The sequence below is a fragment of the Eubalaena glacialis genome, chromosome 12, assembly GCF_028564815.1.
Source record: "Eubalaena glacialis isolate mEubGla1 chromosome 12, mEubGla1.1.hap2.+ XY, whole genome shotgun sequence".
Taxonomy (NCBI): Eukaryota; Metazoa; Chordata; class Mammalia; order Artiodactyla; family Balaenidae; genus Eubalaena; species Eubalaena glacialis.
In genome coordinates, this window is record NC_083727.1 from 7,549,907 (window position 1) to 7,571,595 (window position 21,689).

A 21,689-nucleotide genomic window follows, 5' to 3' on the forward strand; every position below is an offset into this window, starting at 1 on the left:
TGTGCATTGGCCAATATCTTCCCCAGCTCTTATAATGTGTTAACTCAATGTAATAGGTTGAATAGTGTTACCCAAAGTTCATGTCTACCCAGAACCTCAGAATGTGACCTTATTTCAAAATAGGGTCTTTGCAGATATAATGGTTAAGTTAAGGCACAGAGATGCAGAGAAGGTCATGTGAAGGTGGAGGCGGAGATTGGAATGATGTCAAGGAATGCCAGGGATGGCTGGCAACCACCAGAAGCTAGGAAGAGGCAGGGAAGGATCCTCACCTAGAGCCTTCAGAGAGAGCATGGCCCGGCCCACACCTGGATTTCAGACTTCCAGGCTCCAGGTGTGTGAGAGAATAAATTTCTGTGTTGCAAGCCACCCAGTTTGTGGTACTTTGTTACAGCGGCACTAGGAAATTAATACGCTCAAGAAAAATGAGATCGATGTAAACAGTCAGTTCTGTTTATCATCAACCATTCCAGTATGACAGCACTTCACATCTTTTTTCCACCCTTCTGTTCTGAAGATGGGCATTTCTGTAATTTTATTTAAATAGGGTCTATCTGATGTTTTGGGATTTCATAAATCCTTATTTAATTAGTAAACTCATCTGTAAATGTCTGACTGTTTCGACTTCCACAATATTATCAGTTCTTCCCTCATCTGCAAAAGAAAAGGCAGCTTCTCTTGTACTGACACAAAGAACTACCAGAAACTCCAGCTCTGCCAGCCACCTCCCACCCCACACCTCCTGAAATGCTGAAATAATAAATCTGCTCTAGGGGCTTCCCTGGTGGCGCAGTGGTTGAGAATCCGCCTGCCAGTGCAGGGCACACGGGTTCGAGCCCTGGTCCCGGAGGACCCCACATGCCGCAGAGCGGCTGGGCCCGTGAGCCGCAATTGCTGAGCCTGCGCGTCTGGAGCCTGTGCTCCGCGACGGTGGGGGGGCGGGGGGGGCGGGGGGGGGCGGGGGGGGGCGGGGGGGCGGGGGGGGGCGGGGGGGCCGCGACAGTGGGGGGGGGGGCCGCGATGGCGGGAGGCCCGCGCACTGCGGTGAAGAGTGGTCCCCACTTGCCACAACTGGAGAAAGCCCTCGCACAGAAACGAAGACCCAACACAGCCATAAATAAATAAATAAATAAAATTTAAAAGAGATAAGCAAAACATTCTCTCTATAAAAAAAAATTTTTTTAAATAAATAAATAAATAAATAAATCTGCTCTAAAACACACGTTCCCTGGGAGTTTGAAAGGCTTCCTCTGTCCAGTGCCTGCTGTGTTCTGAGGCAGAGATAACCGGTTTTCCATTAACAGTGTATTTGGAGTCACTGACAACCTCTGTACCATACACTGGTCATCAAGCCCCCCCTCCCCCCAATTTAACTCTGAAACATCTCTGAAATCACCGTCTCCCATTCAGGCCCGACTGCCACGACCTTGATTCCTGCTCTCAGCCTCTCTCCTCCCCATTGCCATTGTCCAAACTGCAACAGCCACTTGGAGGCCACCTGTCCTCCACCTGAAGCTCACAAGACCACGCCCCGGCTCTTGGCTTGGCCTTGGCTGTGAGGCCATCTCCACTGGTGACAGATGATCCCTCAGCCTCCTTGCCAGGATATTCCTGTGATAACAAAGAACGTTTGGTTCCCGAACCATCAAAGGTGGTGCGTACTTCTGAGAACCATGCTTTCCTTTGTAAAATCACTCTTAGTCTTCCCTTCTGTAGGGCACATTTCTTTTCCTTCTTCATACATGCCTAGTTCTCACCTCTGGGAAGCTTTTCCTGACCATCCCCATGGATTAATCACTTCTTGCACTTTTTTTTCCCTATTTCTAAATCTTGTAAATCATGCTATTAGTTCATTTATCACAGTTTGTTGTGAGAGCATTAAAGTGTCTATATTCCTCACTAGGTTGTCAACCTTTTGAAGTCAAGACGTGTTTTCCTTCCCTTTGCAACCTCAGTGTTTCGCATGGGATTGGCCACGTGGAAGAAATGTGAAACAGGGTCAATGATATCACAAAATTAAGTTGGATAAAGGTGATCAAAAATAAACTACATTAATTCCACTCCTGGGTCTATATCCAAGAAAAAACCAAAAACACTAATTTGAAAGGATACATGTACCCCTATGTTCATAGCGGTGTTTTTACAATAGCCAAGAAGCAACCTAAGTGTCCATCAACAGATAAATGGATAAAGAGGTGGTATATATATATATATATATATATATATATACAGAATGGAATACTACTCAGCCATAAAAAAGAATGAAATTTTGCCATTTGCAGCAACATGCATGGACTTGGAGGGCATTATACTAAGTGAAATAAGTCAGACAGAAAAAGACAAATACTGTATGATATCACTTATCTGTGGAATCTAAAAAATACAAAAAACTAGTGAACGTAACAAAAAAGAAGCAGACTCACAGATATAGAGAACAAGCTAGTGGGTTACCACTGGGGAGAGGAAGCAGGGAGGGGCAACATAGGGGTAGGGGATTAAGAGGTACAATCTATTAGGTATAAAATAATCTACAAGGATATATTGTACAACATGGGGAATACAGCCAGTATTTTATAATAACTATAAATGGAGTATAACCTTTAAAAGTTATGAATCACTATATTGTACACCTGAAACTTATATGTATTGTACATCAACTATACTTCAATTAAAAATTTTTTAAAAAAGTAAACTACATCACTCCAAGCTAGATTTCACACATCTATTTCATCCATAAATGAACTGAGAAATGGAGAAAACAGAAAAATCTATAGAAGCAATCTTTTATACTCAAAGTAGTTAGGTTGGTTAGGCAGAAAATAGAGTGACATCACTAGAGCATGACTGGCACTACGATTTTGATGCTATGGTCCATTTTCTAAAGATAAGTTCTCCATTCTTGATTATTTTAAGATTTTTTTCAAGTTCTTGGCTGCCAAACAGACTTAGGGGACAATTACCTTCTGGTAAGAATGCAGTGACAAGACATGCCACTCCTGCCACTATATTGCTTGCCGCAAAGGGTAGGCGCCGACCAAAACGCTCAATGGTTAGTAAGATCAAGAGGGCTCCTGGCAGTTCCACAACTCCCGAGATGAAAAAGTCAATATAGAGGTTGCCTCCTGTAATTCCCAGGCGCATGACAAGTCCTTGATAAACCACAGCACTTGTGAACCTGGAGCAACATCGAAAGACAAGGGAGAACAAGTAAGAGATAACTTCAACCTGATTTGAAGAACGGGATGCATTGTAAATTTGACACAAGCTTTTGAATCCATCACAAGTCAAACTTACCAAGCAAACATAAGTATAAGTGTGCACTTCCTCATTTGGGGAGTTCTCACCAGATCTAAAAAGGATGGATTACTAACTTCCTCATCTGTAACAGTGATCTATATGAGAGAAGCAGATTTCAGTAGCAATATACAGCAAGAAACATCTGCATATTATAGATTTGTCATTGACCAGATTCAAAGCTACCACATGATCTTACTGAACAGACCAGGGTCTTTCACTATTACATCTTAAAACCTGAGAATAAGAAGCTTGATTCTCTAGCCTTTGTAATAGGTCAAATTCACAAAGATGTGCTTGCTGCATTGAGAATCTATTCTTAACGGTAATACCAGCAGTACTATATGCTCTGAGTAAACAAGGATAAAAGGTGTGTTCTAAAGTAAAATACATTTGTGCATTTATTAAATTGGAGAAAATAAGCATAAAACTGGTGAAAGCAGTTCCAAACAAGTTCCTTTATCCATCAGATCCTCAAACCTTAAGTTGCCAAATAAGCTAGAATAATGGTAAGTTCCCGAACAAGCATGGCACCAAGGGTATCTTTTTGCTTCTGTCCATTTACTGGAATCCAGCATCTTTTTGATCCAGGAAAATTCAGCTCATCTCTATTTGGCCATCCAAGAAGTTGGTCTTTTCTTTAATTCGATTAAACCAATATTGCTGTTTGCCTCCTATGTCTAAGGCACTGTAAAGGAAACAAAGCTGGACATACCCACTGCTTCTAGCCCTGTGTGCCAAAGGGATCATAAGTCGGTCCCCTTGAAGTGACCACTGTTTCACGTTTCCATGCACCTGCATATTTTGTTACTTCTGCTTGAAGAGTCCCTTACACCTCCCCAGTCCTGATCTCCCTGCCACTGGGAGGTCTTCGGAACTGACGATCCCCTGTCTGTGCCTGTACTTACCAGACTTCTATCATAGCCCACACACAACTGCATGCCTTTACGGGTTTACTTATTTTTCTCCCTGCATGAGCTCTGGAGTTCTTGGAGGGCAGGGACTGCATTGTGGCACCAAGCAAAGTGCTTGGTGTTCAGCCAGTGTTTGGGTGATGACTGACTGTTGAGACAGGAAGTCAAGTGCCTTGGCCATGTCTGTTCCCTCAGAGTATAGCCATCGGTCTTTGTCCTTCTGTTAAGTGAGAACCCTGGCTAGCAAAAACAGGACCCTGACTGTCTGTTTACTCAACTCCAGATCTGGTCCAGAATGAGTGAAAATCTAGGCAAATTTTCCCCAAGACTTTGAGTCAAAAGTCCCTCTACCAGCAGTCATAGGAATTTGACTTAAATTCACACTGATAGTACAATACCTTGTCAATCACCTGTTCTAAACATTACGCTCAACAGGTCAACCAAAGCTGCATATCTGCTGCCTATGCTTGCTCCAAGGAAAGGCACACACACAGAAGAAGACTGCAAAATGGATGTCTTTAGATCACTTTCTTTTCCTAAGTCTTTCCAGTACTGTATTTCTTCTATACCAAGACACACATTCTTCACAGTTTAAAAAATTAGGATGTGTCCTACACACATCCTTTCTTATCAACTCGGCTGATAAGAAAGCAATGTGCCCAGTTTCAATAGCATGGTTTTTCTTACTGAGTGGTGCATAAAATGATGATGTGTCTCAAAATTAACAGTATCTTGGGGTCAATGAAACAATATTAGTAGTTACCATAACAACGCCGGTGGAAAACTGCTAATTGATTCCATCTCCCTTTTGATAACAGAACCCATGGAATTTTAGTTGGGGGCATGGCAGCCTAGCTAAAGTCATATTTTCTAGCCTCTCTTTCAAGCACAGGTGGCCCAGTGACTAAGATCTCAGCAGTGAGGTGGGAGCAGAAGCCATGTGTACAAGCTCTGTGTCCCATCCTTTAAGAAGGAAATGGCTTGCTCTTCATTCACTGTCTTCCCTTCCTGAAGGATGGAAGAAGACAATGCTGGTGAAATGGCTTCGATTATACAACCTATTGCAGGCGATGATGGAGAAACAAGATAAATGGAACCTGGGTCCTAGAGGACCTCATGGAACAGAGCTGCCTTAAGCGCTGGGCTACTCAACTCTGGGTGGGCATGTTAAAGCAAAAGAAACTTTTCTCTTTTTTGTCACTGTATTTTTGCGGTGTTTCAGCAGCAAGTCGACCTGTACTGTAACTAATACAGTCCTTATTAAAATGTTCCCTGAGCTAATCCTCGAAATTCTAAGACCCCTACCTTCATCTTTGCTGCTCCAAAAATAAAGCAGAAATACCGTAAGTGAAAGAACTTAGTATATCACGACAATACAGTTGGCTCTTCACATCCACAGGTTTTGCATCTGTGGATTCAACCAACTGTGGGACCTGTGATTGGTTGAATCTGTGGATGCAGAACCTGTGGATACAGAGCATCAACTGAGACCCATTCTATATAAGGGTCTTGAGCATCCGAGGATTTTGGTATCTGCAGAGGGTTGTGGAACCAATATTCTGCAGATACCAAGGGATGACTGTATATTATTACATGGTTGGTTATCAAAATGTTTTTCACAATTAGTTTCTATATATTGCCCACATTAAAATGGCTAACTTCTATGGAGTGTGCAATATTTGTTAGATTCTGGGCTAAGTACTTTACATGAATTATTCATTTAATTCTCATCAAGACTCTCTAAAGTTAGTACTTTTATTGATCCTACTTTATAGATAAGAAAAACAAGGCTTAAGACACTAAGGATTCAATAGAAGGAAGGTGGCTAAGCTAGGATTTGAAATCCAGGCAGGTGATGGAGAGCCTCTGTTCTTAATCCTCTCACTGCATTGCTGACTGTATAAAAAGCTTTTTATTCTAGAAAACTTCTTTGTAGTTGACGGTGACTTCTGTATAATTTTAAAGAAGGACATTATGCACTTGACCAAGTATTTAATCTTTAGTTAAAACACTGTTTTATGGAAAAGTTGGCCTTGATTAAAATAATTTAGATTTTGAGGACCTTTAAATTCAAGATTAAAACCGCTCATCATATGAGAGCCGTTTTCCTCCATGAATGTATCACTTATTCCAGTGATTCTTATCTTTTCACTTAGGGTTTTTCCACAACTCAGACCCGGGTCATGTTCATCTCAGACTGTTCTCTTCTCTCCAGGGAGAGCTGACAGCTCTGCTCATGTACACATGTACATCACTGTTCACTCAGAGCACACAGATAGGGACAATCCTTTCTTTTCAAAAGCAATATTCAAAACAATTTACTATGGACTCTCTTTTATTTCCTCTTCAATCTTCTTATTTTCTGCCTATAGCCATGACTTGTATCTCTTAGGTAAGACTGAACAAATTACTTTCTTTCTGGTCCATCCAATGTCAACATCCCAGAGTTTAAGGGAAATCATACTTCACATATTTCCAGATCTCTAGTCAATTCAGATAGATAATTTGACGCTTAAACACCTTTGTAGATTTTTCAGCTATTCATGGTTCTTAACTCTTTCTAACTCATAAAATAAATATCTCTTGCTCTGCAGATGTCACTTTTTCCTGATCAGGTCTCCAGGCTAGTTAAGTTAGTACATGACCACAGAATTATGACATGTTAAATTTTGACAACACAGTAGAGATCTGATGGTCTAACCCAGCAAACTTTTTCTGCAAAGGGCCAGATAGTAAGTACTTTTGGTTGTGTGAGCTATCAGGTCTCTGCTGGAGCTACTTAACTGTGCCACTGCTCTGTGAAAGCAGCCGTAAGTGGATATATAAATGGACGGCTGTGGCTGGATTCCAATAAAATTTTATTTACAAAACAGGCAGCAAGCCAGGTCTGGCCTGCAGGCGGTAGACTGCCAACCTCTGAACTAGAGGGTTAGTGCTGGACAAACTTATACAGGTACTATTATTTCCATGGTAGGGAGGAAGAAGTTTAGGCACAGGAAAGCTAAGTAGTTAACCCAACAAAGACAGACAAGAAGTAGTTGAACCAGGAAGTTGCTACCTGAGACTGTATTGTTCACCATTATGCTGTCCTGTGTCTGCAGTGTGCAGAGTATAATATTTATTTTATTGTTTAAAAGTATGCTTGTATCATATCATTAATGGTTCTCAGAGGTAGTGGGATTAAGGTGGCTTTTACTGTCTTCTTTTTGGCTATAAATATTCTCTTAAAATTAAAATTTAAACCTACATTACTTTTGTAGCAAGAAAAGATAACTCACTTTTAAAGCGATGGATTTAAATTAGATATTATGTACCTTTTTTTGCTGTTGACTCAGTATCACTCTCCCTTTCTTTTTCTTAGTAGAACCCCCCAACTACACCATCCCCCTCTCCCCACACACACACATACTTCATCAATTGTGTTGTCAGGGAAGCTGACTCTGTTTCCAATTGTAGGCAGATGTCTGATCATCTAAGGGTAATTCTATCCTTTATGTCAGTGACTGGGCACATGACCCATCCTGAACCAATAAGGGATAGACATGTGACCGAATCTGAACCAATGAGAAAAAGGGCTTCTGGGAAAGTCCTTCATTGCCTTTAAGTCAGAGGCATCCGAGGAATCTTCTCTCTCTCCCCTCAGGGAATTAATGAGGAAAGGGTGGGCTCAAATAGATCTTAGCAGCCATCCTACCCCCAGGAGAGAAGCCCAGTGGAGAGTGGAGAAGGGGAGGAAACCATGGCTCAGTGTGGAGACCCAGGTCTAAACAACCCTGGATGCTGTTCTATCTCTAGAATCCCAGATCCAGGAGCCTGGAACTGTGCTTACTGCCTAAGCCCATTTAGGCCGGTTTTCTGTTACTTGTTGCCAAAAGCAGAATTATCTGGAGAATTCAGTCCAGAGTAATGCTTTTGCATAATAACTGAATACTTTAGGCAAAATAATTTTGCATTAAAGTATGAAAATAATTGTTTCACTACTCAAATTTACTCCGTAAAAATATTTAGTATTAGTCTTAATTTCAAACTTTTAACATTTATTAGAATCAAGCAGTCACATGATCTCTGCTTTTCCTAAGCACAAGTTTAATGCCTAGTATATATCCTACACCAACAGAATATGAAGTGCTGATAGCAACTGAAGGTAATCGAGCCCATAAAACCAATTTTCCCCCGTTCAGTAAATGAAAGGATTAATAGTGCTTCCAAGCAAGTATTTTGCCAGTTTAAGAACAAATCCAGCTGGTCTTTGATTTACTAACACGCTCTCCACAGTGACGCAGATATTCTGAAAGATGACCCACTTTCTGGGTGTCCAAAGACCTTGAGAGACTAAAAGCCGTATCTTGGATGGAATTCATCCAGGAAAGTCTTGGCAACTCATGTGTAGTGACTGTTGCAGCTCTTATTCTTTTACAACAACTTCTAGCTCTATATTTTTAAATTAAATCATGTTTATTTTCTATTGCCAAAGCATAACCAGATTTTGCATAGTCTGAGTCAGATACAAAAGAATAGAGATGTTATGTCAGGTTATTATAGATGGATAGATAGATAGATAGGTAGATACATTTTAAAATTTGCTTTATTGAAATATAATTTATGTCCAGTAGAATTCAGCAATCTTCAGTTACATTTCAATGAATTTTGACAAATGTGTAGAGTCATATAACCACCGCTGCCATCATGATGTGGAATATCTCCATCGCCCCCAGAAGTTTCCTCCTGTCTCTCTGCAGTCAATTCCCTGCCCCCAGCTTTGGCCCCTGGCAAACCCTCATCTCCGTTTTGTCATTACAGTTTGCCTTTCTAGAATTTCATATAAATGGAACCATACAGAATGTTATCTTTCGTATCTAACTTGGCATTGTATTTTGTCATACATTTATACATCTAAGTGGTGTCTGCCTGCTTTCACTAGGAGCAAAGGAAGATGGGAAATGCTCCTGGCAACATCTGTCTGTTTGGAGTCTTGTTACCTAGTAATGACACTCGTTGAAAAAGGGGTTGCTCGCAGGTAAACTGTACACGCTGGTGTCCTAATACTCATTTACTGAGCTGATGGCTATTTGCTCTATTTGGCTCTTAAGTGTCTTTTAATTCTGCCAAGACTTTTGTTTTACATCAACAATGATGTTAAAAGCATACTTTAGTCATCTTTCTTTGATTAATCCAGCTCTATTTACAATTCTTTCTGGTGCCTTTCTGAAACACTTCTTGAAGTTGACATTTTAATTTAAATTGCCAAGGAAGAGAAAGACATTGTAAATAACAATCTGTTATAAATATGGTGTTCAGAGCTCTCCTGACATGGGATTGGTTTCTGGTCAAGAAACAAGCTTCTTGTTACCCAACGGGAAAGGCAGGGAGGGATAAATTAGGAGATTGGGATTAACATATATACACTACTATGTATAAAATAGATAACTAACAAGGACCTACTGTGTAGCACAGGGAACTATACTCAATATTTTGTAATAACTTATAAGAGCAAAGAACCTAAAAAAAATAGGTACATGTGTATGTAAAACTGAATCACTTTGCTGTACACCTGAAACTAACACGACATTGTACATCAACTATATTTCAATACAAAATAATTTTTTAAAAAAAGAGAGAAACAACCAGCCAGGGTCAGGCTAGAGATGCTGTATTTTAGTCGGAACATTTTCTTACCAACGCATTATTTAAACTCTCATCAGTAGCATACGAATAGCACATACACCGCGCCTCAACTTACATAGCAGAGGAAGAAAGATTTCCACAATCCTCAGTAACAGCAAACTGCCTATCAACGCCACCAAGGTGAAACCGTCACAACCCCAAACTCTCATCCTCCAATGAACTTTTGTTCAAAACGCCCTCCCCAGTCTCTTCCCAGAACCTAATAAAAGCTAACCTTCCCTTTGTCTCCTCAGACTGGGCTATGGATTGCCATAGTTTGCATGTCCCAAATTGTAATTCCTCTGCTATTCCCGAATAAACTCATTTTTGCTAAATAACAATTGCTGTTCATTTTGTTTAAGGTCAGCAATACACACGCCTGGCGCACAGTGAGTGCTCAAAAATGGAGGCAGTTGACATTAATATTATTTTTACAACATTTCAGAGAGATTTTATTTCCAGGCAATAATTCACTTGGCACTTTCAAAAATCTTTTCAGTTAGTAAACTGTACCTTATGCTACAATGCACTAGGTGGGGAGATTCTTTTCAAGGTAGTCCTACATGAATCCCCTTGTAAAGACAACTGTCATTGTGCCTTTTAAAAAAAAGGAATGGATTTCTTTTTTATTAGATTTTCTTAACTTTACCAGGTATATTTAATGTTCATCTGGCACTGTTGATCTCCCAGGGCTTAGGCAGGGTAATTTTTCACAAATGTGAATACAAGTAAATGACGCTTGGAGAACCTTGTTGCTCAAAGTGTGGTCCATGAGTCCACAGTGTGGTCACCAGGGAGCTTGTTAAAGATGCCCTACCTCGGATCAGAATCTGCACTTTGACAACCTCCCTGGAGACTCGTATGAGAAGCCCAGATGGTCCACGAAGTCCTGCCTCACCTGCTGACTCCTACTATTTATTCTTCTTGGCCAAGACGGAACATGAGTCCCCCGGGTTTAGGTGGAAGAACCCAGCTGATCAGCAGGGTCTGGCACCAGCAGGGGAGGGAATAGTGTCAGGTGGCTGCATTTCCAGCCTTGCAGTTTCACCTGCTTGATCTCAGTGGGTGGATTTTTCAACAGTTGTCATATTTCACAAGGAAAGGTGAAGCCACTGATGAGAAGGGGAATTCATCTCTTCTTGAATCTAACACTGACTTAGTGTCATCACAAATTCCCAACATGCTCTGTTCTCTAGAACCTTTTACTCTCTAAGAAGTCTGTGTGAACAAAATATTACTTGAGGATTCGGGGTTCACTGATTTGGAGGACCAGGAGTCACCCTCAAAGTTCAACGACCTATAGGTCTTTTCTAGAAGCATCAGGAGTTGGAGAGCTTGGGTGAGGCCAGGAGGAAGTACACGGTGACTGCTGTGGTACACCAATCCCCCCCGCCGCCACTGCCTCACGGACACCCCCATCAGTCAGATGAAGGCCAGAACCAGAAGGTCCAGGAGTAAATGTTTAACATCATAGAACACTGGCCAGCTTCTAGGTGGCAATAATGCTGCCTGGCATCCATAAAAGAGAATTTGCGAAATTACCCACAGTGGTTTGAAAAAATTTAAAAACCTCATTATACTTTAAAACAAGAGTAGATAAAATATTTACCATACAGAGTTCATACGGTAAAGCAATGCTCATAATTAAAATGATCATCAGTATTTGACGCTTATTAAAATAGTTAAAATCAAATTCCAGACACTTAGACCAGCGCTGTCCAATAAAAATATAGGGTCACCTACGTCAGTTTAAATTTTCTAGTAGCAACATTAAAAAGGTAAAAAGAAATAGGCAAAATTAATTTTAAGACTATGTTGCATTTGATCCGATCTATCCCCAGTACAATCATTTCAACATGTAATCAACGTGAAATTACTGATGAGATAGTTGATGTGTTTACATCACACTAAATCTTTGAAATCCACAGTGCAGCTCTCACATCACATCTCCGTGTAGACCAGCCACATTTCAGGGCTCCACTGCCACATACGGCTGGTGGTCCCTGTATTGGACCTAGGGCTCAGCCAGCTCTTTTGTGAGGATGCTCTGTAGAGGAGATATTTATTCCAAGAGTTTGCATCTGGCCCGAGAGGGAGTCCCCCTCCCATCCCACGACTGGGCTCGCTCCCTGGAACAGCAAAAGCGCATCTTTCTAGAGTTCCCCAGGGATCCAAAGTGCAGCCTTAATATCAGCAAAGGTTGATGGCTTGCAGCTGTGGGTCACGTGGTGGAACACTTCTTCATTTCTTAAAAACAAATCTGCGAGGATTTGGGGGAGGAGAGGTGTTAAAGTACATGACAGAGAGAGGAAAAAACAGATTGCATTCTCAGTTCTAAAACTCTAATCCTAAAGACTCAGAACTTGGCAGGGGTCGGACACCAAAATTTGATGTGAGTGGATGGGATTAAACATGTCATTGAACTCCCCAATGGCACCAATAAATGTCACTGATTGCTGCTGAAACAGAAAAGTTCTAAATATCAAATGATAAAGAATGTCCAAAAAAAATAATCAAGGGGATATGATGTACAGTCTGATGACTACAGTTAATTATACTGTACTGCATATTTGAAAGTTGCTATATGACCAAATCTTCAAAGTTCTCATCATAAGAAAAAAATTTATTAAGCATGTATGGTGATGGATGTTGACTAGACTTATTGTGGTGATCACTTTGCAATACACTAAACACCAAATTATTATGTTGTACACCTATAACTAATATTATGTCATTTTATCTCAATAAAAAACTCCAAGACTTATAAATTAAAAAAAAGAATGTCCAGTGTCTTAAACCATAGGAACATGTCTAGATACACAAATTTTTAGTTCTAAATAGGCAAATTGAGTATCTGTAAGTAACTAGTTAGCCAAGGATTTTTCTAGAGAGGAGAAAGCTAGTGTGAAATAAAACAAATCATCTGCTGTGTCACAAATAAAAGCCAGACCACATCTCCACCCATCCGCATTCTTATCATCATTTCTTTTCAGTCTCCTGAATGCTTCAGCAACTATTTTAATAAGAACACAGATAATAATAGACTATAAATTCATATGATGGACTTTCTCCTCACTAGCTGGAGGATATTTTCCACTAGGCTCTGTTAGCTCTTGCACACGCCCAGCTCTAGCTTTTCCAGGGCTTCAGGTGTTTGCAGGATTCCAGCCAAAGTGCAACTTCGCCCAGTAGGATTCCTGGCAGGTGTCTTTCCGCCTGGGCCTGGAGCATAAGGCACTACCACCCTGTCTCTGGGTTGCCAGCCCTTTCCATACAGGCCAATGACAGCCAGGGAGACATCAGCTCCATCACACAAGTGCTCCCAGCCATGGCGGTAGGGCGAGTCCAGGATGGTATTCTCAGAGTGCCCTCGGGTCGGGTCAGCTGCCTCCTGTATTCCTGCGGGTCTTCTTCTCCGGAACTGGCTCCCTCTCTTGTTTTCCTTCGTCCAGCTCTTACCAGCCTCTCAGCAAGCCGGCAGTGGTCCTGGCGTCCTCTCTGGTGTTCCACATCAGCTAGGTTCACAGGCATCTTTTCAGGGTGTTTTCTCTAAATCCCTGTGCCGAGCTGGCCCTGCCTGCTGGCTGTGACTGAGGAGAGGCCTGGCTGCCCTTCCTTGTCCTCTATTTAACATGTGCTCCGAGAGTTTTGGTGCCTTGGGTACCATCTTCTTTCTGCTCTCACAATGCCCCGAAGTTGTGGTTTCTCTAAGAAATGGGTCATCATAGTTCCTATTTTTCAGTAAGAACTTTTGAAATTGTGATTACACTTTGACCAAATTATTTTTCTTAACCAGTTGTGAAGGCGAAAGCTACTTTGTAGTAATCATTTGCATTCAAAAGCATGTATCTTCCTAAGTCAGTGTTTCTCAAACTGAATTCTGTATTCTTAATTTTTTTTTTCTTTTAAAAGAGATCTATGGTGGTACTCATCTCACGAGCACTGTTTGCCAAAAATGTTTTGGTTTCCTCTCCTCCCTCCCCAGCCCATCACAGGGACGTGATAGGATTGCAGTGCTTGGTCCTGCGTGATTGATGGGGCCCCCTCCCTAGATTTGCCAAGGAGTTGTGAGCATTTAATTGCTGAAGCAGGACCCTCTAGAACTCCCCCTTTTCTGCGATGGTCCAGGCAGTGGCTGCTAGGACAGCCTGGATTAAAGAGTGAGGACCCTGTGACAAGGAGAGGAGCCCCCAGTGAATCCACGTGGCACAGACAGGAATTAATCTTTTGTGGTTTTAATTAATTTATTTATTTTTAAAATTTAATTAATTTATTTATTTTTTTGGCTGCGTCGGGGCTCCATTGCTACCCCGGCTTTCTCTAGTTGCAGCCAGCGGGGGGCTACTCTTCATTGCGGTGCGCGGGCTTCTCATTGCGGTGGCTTCTCTTGTTGCAGGGCACAGGCTCTAGGCACATGAGCTTTAGCAGTTGTGGCACGTGGGCTCAGTAGTCGTGGCTCATGGGCTCTAGAGCGCAGGCTCAGTAGTTGTGGTGCCCGGGGTTAGCTGCACTGCGGCACGTGGGATCTTCCCGGACCAGGGCTTGAACCTGTGTCCTCTGCATTGGCAGGTGGATCCTTAACCACTGCGCCACCAGGGAAGTCCCTCTTTTGTGGTTTTAATCGACAGAGATTTGGGGAGTGTTTGTTACATGCACACCTGGCTTATCCTGAATGATAAAGAGTCCACAGATTTCTCACGTTTACAGAAAAGCCCTCTGGTCTATACCCTCTTCTTCATAGGAATTTATTATGCTAAGTATTAAATTTCTATTTTGAAGTAATTAAACTAAGACTTCAACTTAAATTTGGGAAAATTGCAATTTTCATGAAATTTTGTTTGCTTCTTATAAATAATAAGTCCTTTTGATAAAATCACACCTTTAAAACTCCTAAAAAGACATGAGGATTATTTCTACTGCTTTTTCAATCGACAGGCACTAATTAGTTTATCACTGAAATAAATCATAAAACTGTAACACAGAAGCAGAGGAGCCCTGGGCAGACCTGCCATCCCGTCGAAAGCTTGTGACTAAGCGCTTCCGTCGCTGCCCAGGGAATGGAACAGTTAACAAGTCCCATTTGAGCCCCCAAGTACACCTAATGAAGGTGTTGGTGGGTCTGAAAATCACGATCTTGTTCTACACTGATGAAGTATGTTCATACGCTGTCACCTCCTTTTGAGAGGTATGGAGAGCAGGCATCATTCTCCCAGACACAGTCCTCATTTTTTAAAGAAATACTTGAGTATCCTGGGGGGACATTCATATCCCTTCTGCTTTTGCATGACTGATGTTCCGGCTTTGAAGAGTATTTCTCCTTCATTTCGGTGATGGGCAGTTAGATAGCGAAGTCCAGCATCAGAAAGTGTGTTTTAGAGGATAAGTATTGATATTTGGGCATTTGCTAACAAACGTGTATTTATCTTTTAAGGCCAGGAGCGTGAACATGATTGTCTGCTGGTTGTATACGAATCTGAGGTCTAAGTGATCTGGTTCATTATCTGGTTCATGTATCTCCAGCCACATGGAGCTTCATAGGTGTGGGACATTCATTGATAACACTGGCGAGGCGCCTGCATCTTAGCCCCGATCTGAAGCCCAGGAGCACATATATAAGTTACGAGTTATTGGGTTCCTTAAAAATAGTAGACAGGTTTTAGGTTGTAAACTAATTTAGACTCAGAAATGGGAACTTAAGAAATGATGCATCTGCTTATTAGCTGGTACTCAGAAAACCTGCTCAGTACTGAGACCAATAAAGGTGGATCCCTGCTTCACAGTGGCACTGAGGGAGCAAGGCACATGGATTCAGGCCATAAGCTAATAGGAGAATGTCTGTGGCCTTTGGGTACAGAAGAAGATTTCTTAAACAAAACCCAGAAAACAATCAATAGCTGAAAACATACTGATCTGACCGTATCAAATCAATTAAGGCTTTAAGAATTTTTGGTCAATGAAACAAAAAATAGGCAAAGTTAATGGGTAGCTAAAACATTGAGGGAAACATACTTGCAATGTCTAAAACCAACAACAGGGTAAAATTTAGAATATAAAAGGCAATCCTATAAATTGAAGGGGACAAATCCAATCCAATAAGTCCAACAAATCCAGAAAATTCAATACATGTGGGCAAGGATATGGCAAGGCAATCCACAGAGGAGAAACACAAATAGCAAAGCGATATGCATGAAGATGTGCTGAGCCTCACTGGTAACCAGAGACGTGCAACCTAAAACACTCAGGAGGCTGGCCCAAATTAGAAAATTGGAAAGTACCAAATGTGTACATGGGCAAACAGGACATTCAATGGGTGTACACAGAAAGCAATCTGGCATTATTTAGGGCACTAAACTTGCATGCATCCCAGGACCCGGTAGTTCCACTTCTAGGCATTATACTCCACGGGAAACCTCTCAAATGTCCAAAGGGGACATGTATGAGAAAAGGCAACCCTCCTACACTGTTGGTGGGAAAGTAAATTGATACAGCCACTATGGAGAACAGTATGGAGGTTCTTCAAAAACTAAAAATAGAGTTGCCATAAGATCCAGCAATCCCACTCCTGGGTATAGATTCAGAGAAAACTCTAATTCAAAAAGATACATGCACCCCAATGTTCATAACGGCACTATTTACAATAGCCAAGACATGGAAGCAACTTAAATGTCCATCGACAGATGAATGGATAAAGAAGATGTGGTATATATATGCAATGGAATACTACTCAGCCATAAAAAAAAGAATGAAATAATGCCATTTTCAGCAACATGGATGGACCTAGAGATGATCATACTAAGTGAAGTAAGTCAGACAGAGAAAGACAAATACCATATGCTACCATTATATGTGGAATCTAAAATATGACACAAATAAACTTATCTACAAAACAGAAACAGACTCACAGACATGGAGAACAGAACTGTGGTTGCCAAGGGGCAGGGGTTAGGGGGGATGGGTTAGGAGTTTGGAACTAGCAGATGCAAACTATTATATAGAGAATGGATAAACAAAGAGGTCATGTATGGAAACATTTATCAGGATGACTGGAGGCAGCCCAGGTTTGGAGGATGGAGATGTGAAATACAGCAGAAGGTACTGACGAAAATCACGCAGCACTCACGTGTGGGCAACACAGGGAGACCTTTAAAACATTGCTCCATGAAAAAGTAAGAAATGAAACAAGATCTAGAGCAGCACAATGCCATTTATGTCACCTAAACCCACACATACCACAAGCTCTGGTTTATAAGGACACATCAACATCAAAGGGCATAAATCAAGCACATTCAGTTGGGGACCTGTTGAGGGCAGAGTGGGGAGAGTGGAGGAAGGGAAAATCAGATCAAACAAACATGAGAGGGGCCTGCACAGCCCAACGATGGCTGTACCACGCGCAGAGAGACAGGCTTAACTCAACTCTGCACTCAAAGAAAAATGACAGTCACCCAAACCACCTCCTACAGAGCTACTTAGAGGTCATCTTGGAATTTCCTCTGCTTTCAGTGCTTCCAGACTTGCCAACTATTCAAATTTTGCCTTACTTCTGCACCTCAGAAAGCCCTTAGTTTCATGTTGATTTACATGCACTGGGGAAAGCTGAGAAATTTTCCAAAGAAAGTCAAGTACAGCTGAACAGCTAAAAAAGCAGTTGACACACACCCCAATAAATATCATAGTCCTTGGTGAGTTCTGGAATTTGCAAGCTTCTCCCTTCTCTATTTCTTGATTTGCAGAATATTTTTCTGCAAACAGTTACTTATTGTTTATTGGCATGTACTTTATTGTTCAGGCAGAACCATCTTGAGAGAGGGATGAGATGCTTTTAAGTACAAGCCATGAGCGGGTGGTACACACCATCCCTGGAATTCTGACGCTGGAGGTTTTTGATAGTGAAGCCTGTTCAGTCTCATGGCTTCACTCTGGACCACAGTGATGTGTATTAATGTTATACTGCCTTCACTCTCTACTCTAACTTTGAAATGTGACTTGCTTTATTATATTCCAACAAATACATAGGTGAGTTTCCATCCGTAACAGATGTACTAACTGAGATCCAATTAGAATACCTTTCTGTAGACAAATGCCATCAAAATTAAAACACACTGATATGGTTTCCAAACTCTACACTTGAGATTTAAGCTGTTCTTCAGCTTTAAATGAGAGGAAAAATTTATATTTAGTTGTATTAAACTTATCTATATGATGAAACTGAGTATATTTGAATAGGTAAGGAACTATTAGTGGGGGGACCTGAAAACAGCTCAAAAACAAAAAGAAAGAAAACCAACCATACAGAATTAGAGAAAATGTAAGGCACCTTGAATGCATGTTGGGAGGCATTTTTGAAAGTGACTATTGCACAGAGGTTGTTTAAAACTAGATGCTTTGGGCTTCCCTGGTGGCGCAGTGGTTGAGAATCTGCCTGCCAATGCAGGGGACACGGGTTCGAGCCCTGGTCTGGGAGGATCCCACATGCTGCGGAGCAACTACGCCCGTGCGCCACAACTACTGAGCCTGCGCGTCTGGAGCCTGTGCTCCACAACAAGAGAGGCCGCGATAGTGAGAGGCCCGCGCACCGCGATGAAGAGTGGCCCCCGCTCGCCGCAACTGGAGAAAGCCCTCGCACAGAAACGAAGACCCAACACAGACAAAAATAAATAAATAAATATTTAAAACTAGATGCTTTGAACCTAGTGCTCTGTAACTATCTGCTGAATAAATGGGTGAACAAATGAAGATGAATTCCTGCTGCGTTGTGTGTCAGTTTGTGGGACGACCTCATGTCAATTACATTTAAATGGTTTTTCTAAACATGTGGTGACCAAATAAAATATTCCATGATTCAGTGTGCAAGGTGAAAAATATTTTCAATGCAATAATTAATAATCAACTTGGAACTTTACAGGCCGGTTGCTTTTAGAGAACCAAGTGTACCATAGAGTTTACAGAACTGTGGGAAGAACACTACATGGAATGGAGCCCATATTTCACTCAATTGCCATCAAATCTGTCCCCTGCTAATTTTAGATCAGCCTGTATAAATACAGCATGTTAACGGTTAGGAATTGCAGAGTGAATACTTGAATTGTCTTTGGTAAAATTTGTCAACGTCGGGTTTCAAAGAAGTATTTAAGCCTGGAGACTCCACTAGTGATCAACACATGCGGTAAGTACTTAATCTCTATCGTTCTTGGTGCCATAGAAATAATCGTGCTGAGTATTCATTCAGTAAGCCTTCCTCAGTCTTCCTCAAGGTCTAAATTGTTAGTGGTGTGTTGGCTCTGAAACATAAACAGGAAAGAAAACTAGGATCCACCTTTGAGAGACAGTAAGACATTTGTACACCAAGTTGCTCAACTCTCGCTACTTCACAGGAAGAACTTGTCCTTCAGGTCAGTGAAAGAGCAGAATATAATGAACTTGAGTTTATTTTATTGAATTTAAAAAAATGGAACGAATCTCTGAAGTTGTCAAGAATTCTGTTTATCAAGACTCTGTGGGGTCCTTCAGCTTTTTCTGAGAACTTCATATAACTTGAACTCTGAGAGCTCAGGGAACAGTTGTCCAACTGATGGAAACTAATCCTGTTTGTACTTACTGATCAGTGACTCTTGTCCTAATTGAGTATGAGAACTTCTGGTTAATGTCAAAGAATTTAATGGTTGCCCACATGATAGGAATTGTGCTTTTAATTCTGTTCATTGAGACCACAACATAACACAAATTTACTACGAACTTAACGCCTTTCAATTCATTAGTCATTATTCATCACAACGGCATCTACCTTCATCTGAAATAATAGTAGGTATTTATCCAAGATGTATTCATTCATTCTACAGACAAGACTTGGTTGCAAATGGTTTGTGGACTTTTGCAGTAACTTGATGGTCCCCAAGGATCAGTGGCCCCCTGGGACAGACTGCCACATGATTCTTCCATCGACTCTGGGGCTGAGGTCACAGGTGCTGCGAGGCAGGAGTGTGTTAGCCAGAACGTTCCTCTTTGGTCACCCTCCATGCCCATTCCTAGGGATGGTAACAAAGGTCTGTTTTTCTAGCATAAGAGTGTCCTTGGTTCAGGCCATTTCCCCCAACATTCCCTAATTCCTTTTCCTGGGAAGGATACAAGAACTTCTTCACTCTTGAAAGCTTCCTTTATTCAGCCACCTTAAGAAAGGTACATTCACTATTTGAAGAAGGAAGGCTTCCTCTCGATCAGGTCCCCTTTCTGTACGTTAAATTATACTTCCCTCCAATAGTGCCAGAGTCAAAGAAAAATGAAACAGCACAGACCCATATTATTTGTTCTAAACCAAGAAATCTAGCCATCCCTGGATTGCATGGGCTTGGTCCCGTTCATATCTGTATCCACATGAAGAAGTGTTGCTATGGCAACACAACCTGGATGTTCTTCACCTAGCCATCTGTTAGATGGATCTTAATTTTTATTTTTTCCAGGGAAGGGAAGATTTAGCCCTTGAAAATCTAGCACCTGATACCTTTTATACCATCTACCTGGGGGGAACCTCTAAGGGATGGAAGTGAATAGATCCCAGTGTGTTTTCTCTGTTACTATTTAGCACAATTTTCTCATGTTTATCTACATCAAAGGAGCATGTCTGTATACTCCAACAATCAACCTAGCCCTGGATAATTTAAGTGATTTCACCCAGGCTGCATCTCTTTTCTTAGGATTATTTCTTGAAAACAGGCAGTTTTCCTAATGGGTTGATCTAGCAAGCAGCACTGTCATAGCAACAGCAGCTCTGGATTAGGAATAATGCCCGGGAATTCCTGCCAGGGAGTTGGATGTGCAGGGTTCTGGAAGTGGTACCCATCATGGCCTCCACAGCAAGGAACACTTTCACAAAGAGCTAGTATTTTCTCATTTATTCACAGTAAGGAAACACAGCAATTTGGATTGCAGAGACTGCTTTTGCCAAAAACACAAGAGTGGGCCAAGTGGCACAGGAACAAAACACTGGAAAAAGCTGCCATCTCCCTCTCTCACACGATAGAATATGATTTCAGAGACAGTGTTAGAGGGCCATTCTCTTGGCAAGTGTTCCAAAAAGCAAGAGCAAAAGCAAACTCACTTTTTATTCTATTAGAGAGACCCAGAATTAAAATAACTGAAGTAGGCATTTTCACAATTCTCACAAAAAAGAGCAATCAATATTAACAGAATAAAATAAGCCTGTGTGGCTTATTCATTTTGTTTTATATTTTAATTAGTTTTGTTTGTAATGCACCGGGGCTTGGGCTAGGCCAGAAAAAGGCAAATGCTTCTGTGCATCACCACAGGGGTGCTGGGGCTCAAACGGGAGGGCTGTTGTTCTGAAGGGCAAGGATCAGCCTTTGAGATGGAAAAAGGGAGGAGTGCATTGTTCCCAGATTCTGTAACTAATGAATGAGGAGTTGTCACTATGTTGTCACTAAATGTCACCATGTAGAGTTTGGAACTCTTCCCCTTGTGTCATAATCCAGCATCATTTGCCTACGGTGTTTGCTGGAATCTCAGTTTTAGGGAAAGCAGGCCAGGTGAATGGAAGTGCTTTGGCTCTGTGTCTGGACCAAGAATGTACACCAAGAGAGGCCAGTGGGGGGAGGCGACACCTGGGTCTCCTGTGGGCCAGCACTGCTGTCCCGTGTGGGACCCACCTGGAGGACGGGTTCTCAGCAGCCGCAGTCTCTAGAAAGAGCAGGCAGCAGTTATCAGGAGGGGCAACATCTAACTCTATGACAACAGATGAGTAAAGACATCAGCAGTGGGACCCCACTTTTGAAAGAAAGAACAGGCAGAAAGTAAGCAGGGGGC

General features: G+C 41.6%; 1 protein-coding gene across 2 annotated transcripts in view; it reads right to left on the bottom strand.

Moving 5' to 3' along the window:
• Window positions 1-21,689, bottom strand: part of SLC22A3 (solute carrier family 22 member 3) — a 94,685-nt gene that overhangs the window by 14,983 nt on the left and 58,013 nt on the right. For both annotated transcript variants that reach the window (XM_061206980.1, XM_061206979.1), the window contains exons 6-7: window positions 3,295-3,392; window positions 2,961-3,175 (exon numbers count right to left, since the gene is read on the bottom strand). In XM_061206980.1, the coding sequence (XP_061062963.1) occupies window positions 2,961-3,175; window positions 3,295-3,392 (313 nt within the window). The remainder of the gene's footprint in view (window positions 1-2,960; window positions 3,176-3,294; window positions 3,393-21,689) is intronic.